The sequence below is a fragment of the Atta colombica genome, unplaced genomic scaffold (genome assembly GCF_001594045.1).
Source record: "Atta colombica isolate Treedump-2 unplaced genomic scaffold, Acol1.0 scaffold126, whole genome shotgun sequence".
Lineage (NCBI taxonomy): Eukaryota > Metazoa > Arthropoda > Insecta > Hymenoptera > Formicidae > Atta > Atta colombica.
This window is the reverse complement of record NW_017259213.1, coordinates 6,738,784-6,746,962: the sequence shown is the minus strand read 5'-3', so window position 1 is coordinate 6,746,962 and position 8,179 is coordinate 6,738,784. Positions and strand designations below refer to the sequence as shown.

The 8,179-nt window shown below is 30.3% G+C and overlaps 2 protein-coding genes across 4 annotated transcripts in view; one reads left to right on the top strand and one right to left on the bottom strand.

Annotated features, from left to right (window-relative positions):
* LOC108684171 (S phase cyclin A-associated protein in the endoplasmic reticulum) overlaps nucleotides 1–3,178 on the bottom strand; it is a 42,397-nt gene extending 39,219 nt beyond the window's left edge. The window contains exons 1-3 of one of the 3 annotated variants that reach the window (XM_018188327.1): nucleotides 3,101–3,178; nucleotides 1,576–1,799; nucleotides 40–1,346 (exon numbers count right to left, since the gene is read on the bottom strand). In XM_018188327.1, coding sequence (XP_018043816.1) covers nucleotides 40–1,346; nucleotides 1,576–1,799; nucleotides 3,101–3,105 — 1,536 coding nt within the window. In that variant the 5' untranslated portion in view covers nucleotides 3,106–3,178. The other 2 variants (XM_018188329.1, XM_018188330.1) reach the window with 2 other exon arrangements.
* A 1,755-nt stretch (nucleotides 3,179–4,933) lies between these two features.
* LOC108695186 lies at nucleotides 4,934–8,123 on the top strand. The gene is made up of 8 exons (XM_018204953.1): nucleotides 4,934–5,139; nucleotides 5,469–5,573; nucleotides 5,669–5,734; nucleotides 5,825–5,940; nucleotides 6,143–6,418; nucleotides 6,532–6,739; nucleotides 6,808–7,028; nucleotides 7,109–8,123. The coding sequence occupies exons 1-8, from the start codon at nucleotides 5,092–5,094 to the stop codon at nucleotides 8,121–8,123; spliced, it is 2,055 nt and encodes a 684-aa protein (XP_018060442.1). The 5' UTR covers nucleotides 4,934–5,091.
* The last annotated feature ends 56 nt before the right edge of the window (nucleotides 8,124–8,179 follow it).

Genomic DNA, 8,179 nt, shown 5'->3' with positions numbered 1-8,179 from the left:
AAAAACTATATATATATATATATATATATACATACATACCTTATTTTCAGGAGTTTGAAACCGTCCTCTCACAATAACAGATGTTCCAGGCCTTCTTTTACTTGAGGCAGGTAAATTTTTATCACTTAAACAAGTTTTACTTCTAACAAACTTTGGAGTTTCGGATGAAATTGACGACTGTTCTTTGGATCTTTTTGTCTGTGATACAGTTGAATAGGCTGGTCTATCCGTGCTAATTATCACAAGATTTTTCTCAATGTTGTTAGATGATGCATTCTGAATATCTTTAGTACTTGATTTGTCGCCGATTTGCTTATTTATTTGACAATCAACCTGATTTATCTTTTCTGAAGTATTCTGAAGAATGGCTGTCTTTGTACTCAACTTTTCAGCATTAATGTTGTTTTCACACTTTCTGTTACTATCTTTTATAACTTTGGTATTAATTTCATTCTTTCCATTATTTTTATTATATGACAATTTGCTATCCACATTTTTTCCATCTGTCTTACTATCTTTAACGTTCACTCCATTATATTCCTTTTGCATAAGTTCACAATTAGGACATGAACTTAGCTGAACATTTTTATCAATTCTACACGTTTGTTCTCGTTTTTCTACAGATAAATTAGAATCAACTAATTTTACAATGTTGCTATGCACACAGTCCTTTGTTTGTTTAGAAATATTTTTAACGTCCATTTTATTCTTCGAATCATATGTTACACTATCATTTAACCTACGATCCACAAAACTATTATTAGTTTTCGATTGTACTGTTTGTTTCACAAGAACTTTGTTAGATGTTTTCGTTGACATGGATTTTTCCTTATTTGCTATTTGGTTTCCTGTCTTGTCTGCTCCATTCTTACGTTTCTCTTTAATATCGGAAGAACAATTCTTGCAAACATTATTTTTACTATCTTTTAACAATTTATGGACAAATTCCTCTTTAGCATGATTAACTTTGTTGTCCGTTACAATCGGTTTATTTTCACATATAATTTGATCGACTGGACTTTTGCAAATCGATTCTGTCGGACTCGATCTCTGCAAGGGACTAGTGGACTTTGGAATTATCATTGAATTCCACATCCGACAAGGAGATGTTTTCCTAACTTCCCAGGCCAATGGAGTTCGTCGTAACGGTGGTGCTGAATTTTCATAAGCCCACTTAACTTTGAACCATTCTATTAAATTATGAAAGTCTCGGGTATAGTTTTCAAGCACTAAAATAACTTCTTTGCACTCGGAAATATTTTCATCCTCTTCGCACGTTTGATAGATACCATCGACCGCTCTTTGTAAATTCCCAAATAGAAACGCCCAATATCGTGCCTGTAATTCTAAATAAACAATATACACTAATTAAAAATTGAATAAACTACATAAATTACAAAGATGTTTAACAATTAACAACAATGTTTTAAATACGTATATATTCATTCTGAATTTATACATATACACACACACACACATACACACACATACACACACACACACACACACACACACACACACACACATATATATATATATATATATATATATTAAAAAACAAGAAAATTGTCTTACCAGACTTTTTGTCACGACCTGTAGAAGCGGACCTTACTCTCGTGGTTGGTTTCATGGATCGCTTTGTCGAACTAGATTGTGTTTGCCTTGGTACACTGGGTGGTTTCTTCGTAATTTTCTCTACGTTATTCGTGCCAACGGGTACATTAAAGGCTACCAAGTTCCTAGCTGCACGACCTTCTTCTTGGATGAGTAACCTAACGTCTGCCATTTTTCGTAAATTCCTGAAATAAAGATTGGTGATATGTGAAGTAGGCAGATCTTTAACATTAAGATAAAATATATATCATATTATATTTGACTAATTAACTCCCTCTCTCCTTTAATTTTTATCAATTGTCATTTTTACACAAAAATCAAATAATTCAATTTTCTTCATGTTATAAATTTAGATTATTCTTATTAAGATAAATTTAGTATTCATTCTTTTTTTATACTTTATATTAGTGATGTCACTTTGATTCCTTGAAATTAATAGTGCTTTTTAATCAACATATATTAAATAGGTCTCATAGATCCTTAGTAATTGTAGATCTGTTTTTTATTCCTATGACAGACTACATTAGATTACTGTCTTCCTTTTATGAAGCATCAAATATATATCTATCTCACTTTAGGTTCCAAAAGTATATTAGTTCAGCCACAAAAAACATAGATCTTATGTTATAAATTACGGCATCAGCTCCAGAGGATTAAAATTGACAAACATGTGGCTATTTATCAAATGTAGTTTGATAAAGTCATGATGGAAGAAACCTTGACTTTAAATCATAACTTTAACTATGACTTTAATTATGATTTTAAGGCCCGGTTGCACCAACATTATTTTAATTTTAAGCGAGGTTTAAATCCTCTTTATCCCTGTTTATCTCTTTTCGGTTTTGAAATGAGATAGAGAGAGTTTTAAGTTTCCTTAAATTAAGGTAACTTTTTTTTTGCAATCAAGCCTAAGTCATGATACAATCATGAGTAAGGTTCAAGAAATAGAAAGTGACATATGTTATAATTCACATTAAAAACCCAACAATTGTGTACAGAATGAAATAACAGCAGTAAACATTCGTGTGCGAGCGAACAGTCTCGCGCGATCACGAGGCTCCAAGAATAAATCAAGGATTCCAATCGTCGCACTGACATTGTAACAACACGCTTTACGAGTGCCGCTGTGTTCAGCTCGAGGTTATACATAATACAACGTACGCGCGAAGCTGAGAGATGAATGCACTGTTTGAAGAAGTGACGTTTACGCGACGACGTCAGCTGGCTGCGACTAAACGCGCGGTCAGCAGCTCCGAATTACACGAAAAATTGCTACTTGCTGATGACGAGATACCGTTCTGTCAAACAACGTGAAGTGAGTTATGTTCCTGTTAGTACCGCGCGACCCACCTTCCAATCTGACGATTATGAAAGATCGGTGGAAGGTTGCCCGCACCTCGCGCGACTACTTCTCGCGAGTGACACTCGAGAAACGACGCATAATAACATCTTATGAAATCATACGTCAAAACGAATAAACATGGACCTCATGAATTCCGCAGTTGTTTATTGGTCGCACTGCTCACGATGGCGATGATGGCTGCACTGGAAACTGGGAACAGAGAGGCTCTTTGTTCTTCTTAGCTGAACTTCTTGCACTGTTCATCTTTCCTCTTTTTCTTTCTATATTATAGAGAAAAAGAAGAAAGTGAATGGTGCATAAAGTTCAGCTAAAAAGAATAGACCTGCTGCCCAAATAGGGCGTTTAATAATCCCGATGGGCATCTTCTGCTTGTTGAGGTTAGGATTTTTATTGATAGCTCCAGACTCTTGTGAATAATGGTGAATCATGACTTTGTGGAATTGGTTACCAAAGGATAACATAAGTATTATGTATAAAGTGAATCATCTATCTAGTTCATTTGAAGCTGAGGCGATTTTCAAGGCTATTGATATTATATTGATTAATAATATTAAGTTTGCAAATATTTGTACAGACTCTAAGTTGTCTGAAAACAATTTCTTTCGAATATTCGAAGAATTATAAATTGAATCCTTTGATTCAGGATATTATTTATAACATTTACTGTATTCAAAGTAATTATCAGGAAATAAATATTAGATTGTCATGATGCCTGTCCATTGTGGACATTTGATAATGAAAAGGCTGATGAGATGCTAAATCGGCAGCTAAGACGGTAATGATATGTTACTTAAAAATAAAATGGATAAGCGTTGTCTGGCTGTACGTTTCCAGACATATAGAGACTTAGATAAAAAATTTTTTACTTAACTCAAACACAGAAAGATATTTTATGGAGTTAGATACTGAAATACATTTAACGTCGTTTGGTAAATTGAAAATTTACAGAAACAATTTTGGTAAGGCAACTAGATTATACGAAATATTCTTTTACTAATTTTTATATAAAAGCTGCAAGGAAAGGCCAGATTGTGAATGCGATTTCAAATTTCAGGATTTGAATCATATTTTTTAAATTTGTTCTCGGGACAGCTTTGAATTTAGAAATGATTTGATTCAATCACTGATTGAGATTAGAATTTTTCCTCCGCTATCAGTGGCTCATGTTGTTTCTTCATTAAAGCTATCAATTTTTTGATTATTTTCATGAATAAATGTGAATTAAATATTTGAAATTTAATTTTATTTACTTTGATACATGGTTTTGCACCTATGATAATGCTCAACGCAGTTGATCTGCAATCCGATTAAAACGACATCTGGAGTCTTTGTCTTTGTAAAAACAAAGATACATTTGAAGATCTCTGGGATTATGTTGGCAATCATTACACTGAGCAGTAATTTTTAGCAGAGTTTCTGTCCCCAAGGAGATTTTTATGCTGGTCCTTTCTATATTATGACCCAATCATAGGATCGGAAATCTGTACAGAGGAACTAGAAGAAGAAGAAGAAAAGAATGAATCAATGAAACAAGATTGTGAAATAATATAGAGAAACATAGTATTATTTTTTTATAGATAAAGATTTTTATATATTTTTAATTTTTTCCCCTTTTTTTCTTCTTAATGACTAACTATATGCTATTGCACATATCTATATCATTGAACACAGAAAGTAAAATGTAAAGCTACAATTAAGGAATAAATTTTACAAGTATGTTTTTCGTAGCGCTAAACTTTTTACTTTCCTTTTTTTCTTTTATCATATACATATCTATACAATTTTTTATGTAAAAAGTAAAAACATCTTCATTTTGAAATATCAAAAGTGGAATAAAATAGCCATCTCACTCTAACTTATTGCATCAGTACTCATCCGAACAGGTAGAAAAAGAACAAACCTACGAACAATTATAGGAATGAAGATAATTTTTTGATATTTTAAAATGAAGAAATAACGAGAAAAGCACTAAGCACTAAGGATTTTTAAAATCTAATTAAAAGATTTTACAATTCATGAATTTGCATTTCCTCTCTTAAAATAGAAATTTTATATGATACCTTGGGATGTAACATGTGCAATTACAGATTTATAGTAAACTAAATATATTAACGATGGAAGTGTATGGCATCGACGAGGAAGACGAAGATGTTGTGATACAAGTATGATAAATCCATTCCTTAAACTTCTTAAATTCAATGTGCTTTGAAAAACATATTTGCTATCCTACAAAGGAGGTTATATTTACGTTTATTTTTTTGCCACTTTTCACAAAGCTAAAAATATTGGAAAAGAATAGTGGCTCTTTCAATTAAACATTTATATAATTTTCATTTTAGAAATACATTATCGATTTAATAAATCACAGAGATAATCATAGGTTAAGAATGATGAGAAGAACACTAAAAGTTTAGAATAATAAGTTACAAATAATGTATAATAATTAAGAATAATTACTCTAAAAAATTTAATATCTTCATCTGTGTTATAGGGTAATGCTCTTTATGAGCATCTTTTAAAATTAGGTTACACAGACTTTGAAACTGTGTCTATATCTAAGAGAACGGACTTCAAACGAGAGAATTATTTAAATATTGTAATGAATTTTTATATTATATATAAAACATATATACAAGAAATTAATAAATTGTATATGACATTTTTATGTATATAATATTTCTGATTTTTCAGGATATTAAGAATATTGTGAAAAAGATTTATACAAAATTATTTTCTCTTTATTCTTGGATAACACAGGTATTTTGTTTTGAAAAAATTATATAATGATGTTATATATATTTAATTGTTTTCTAAATGTATTTAATTTATTTTGGATACTATTTGTAGGAGAAGAGCAATTCTGAAAAACAATTGAGAGTTATTTTGAATGCAGAAGCTTTGTTAAACGACCATTTTTTTGTGATTAATAGCTTTATAACCAAGTGCAATAATAATTCTAAAAGGTAATTATAGAATAAGTTTAATAATTTTTTCAGTTATAATTATAATTTTTTAATTATTATAGAAATTGTCGAAAAAGATAATTAGTAAATAATTTTTATGCTAATGTTTATGTAATATTTCTTTTATAGAATTCGCTAAATATATGACTGATTAAAATTGATGTTTTTCATTTAATAAAAAATGAAATTATTCATTTTACAGAATAACACTACAAGAATTAATTATGGCTGGAGCTGTATTAGTCTCTTCAACATATATTTCATGGTGTAAATACAAGATATTACCAACATTATTTGCATCATTTGCAATTTGTTGCATCAGTTATATGAAATATTTACGTTTTTATGCAAAAAGAAATTTAGAACATGTGATATTATCACAAAATGAACTTTTTCTCATATGTAAAGATGGCCTTAAGATTTTACGACGTGATTATAAAATGAAATTGAATTCTGAATCATGTTTTCAACAATTTTCGTAAGTGTACAAAATCTATATGAATTTAAAAATATTAATATTTCGTATGTGTACATACACAAAGATTTAGATATAAACATTATTGTTATCCTACTTCTGTTTGTTTGTATTAGTCATTTCTTAGGTGAAAAGGTGCAACATTTAGAATCTCTAAAAGATGCTTTAATAAAATTTATGGAAAATATTTCCTATCTATATTACAAATATTCATTGTCAATTGCAAAACTACTGCCGCAAGATGCACTTAGCGAAGAGCTATTTACAAAATTCGAGTGTAACTTATTTGAAACATCTGGTGAAATCAATTATCAAACATTAAAGGTAAATAAATCATGAAAGTTTAATATATATATTTTATGATAACTTTTTTTAAATATATTTTTTTATAGAGATTGTATAACATTTATCTTCTGGTACAATCAGAAATGTTATGTTTATTAGCTATTGCATATGATAGCAATACTTGGATAAAGTCCTGCCAAAAAATTCCTGAAACAGAATTAGCTCGTATAATTCATATTTTAGCTAAAGAATTGGCAGTATATAGAGTTAAATTGTCAGAAATTATTAATGCGTATCGTACTTGCAAAACAAAACCTGTTCGATATAAGTAAGTTGAAAGATATATTTATTACAGTTGTATTTATGTTTATTACAATAGTAACATATTACAAGAGATTTTTTTGTTAGGACGCAGAACAAAGCTAAGTGGCACGATCCAACTATCCAATTGGATTTGGCATCCTATAAATTGCAATTAGCTTACAATCAAGTTTTTTCAATATTTAAAGATATTGATGATTGCATTAATCAAGATATTGGTATCGATAATGAAACAGCTGATATACTGATGCAAAAGTTAGATAAAGCTTTCAAGGAGATTGACACGGCTAAGAACCTAGCAGAATTTGTCATTTTGTTGATGGCAAGATCAGGAATCAGTGATCTGAGGAGCAATCAACCTGTAATCGATAATACAACGATCAATCAGAACCCCGATTTGCCAGTAATAATCGATTCAGATCCACAAATACTTGACGAAGTATTTGAAGAGTATATCAAAGAGGAATATTTAAAATCATTAGATGAAGATACAGATGAATACTCATTAGAGCAACAAAAGTTGGATAAACTTTTAGCGAAAAATTTTATGAGCGAGTTGAAAGAAGCTTTAGTTGATAAACATAAATCTATGTCTGAACGAGAGTCCAGGGCATTACAACGTATATATAAAAATAAATCAAGAAATCCTGTATCGAGTACTGAGGATAACAAGGATTATCAGATTGCACCTGCTCCACCTCCAATGCCTCCTAACTACATATGGTCATCATCATCATCATCAAGCGACAATAATTTAGATCGCAGAAGAATGATTTCTCCTATTTATAAAATCAAAAATGATAATTCGTCTGTCCATAGAAAAACCAGTAAGTCAGATAAAAACGAACTTGTAAGAGAGCTGGAACAAAATAACATTTTTAATAAATCATCCATCGAAGTCTGTGAGAATAGAGACGAAGAATCGGTTACATCTATGCCACAGATTCTTCTCGAAACCCAAGCCATGCGATTTATTACAAAACTACCGTCATCTTTTCTTCATGAGGAAACGTTCATAGGAAGTGGTGAAAATTCTGAGGATGAGATTATAAATAATGCAAGTGATAGTGAGGAAAATAATGTGCGTGAAAACTCTGAATAATAAAGAGATAAGTTTGATTTATATTTTAAACTGATTAATTTTCCACAGTTCTCTAT

What these genes read in the sequence shown, in the direction of transcription:
- LOC108695186 (XM_018204953.1), top strand. Translation starts at nt 5,092, where the DNA reads ATGGAAGTGTATGGCATCGACGAGGAAGACGAAGATGTTGTGATACAA. An exon ending in GAGAGAATTATTTAAATATT is followed by an intron (nt 5,574 to 5,668) that starts GTAATGAATTTT and finishes CTGATTTTTCAG; the next exon opens with GATATTAAGAATATTGTGAA. An exon ending in TCAATTATCAAACATTAAAG is followed by an intron (nt 6,740 to 6,807) that starts GTAAATAAATCA and finishes ATTTTTTTATAG; the next exon opens with AGATTGTATAACATTTATCT.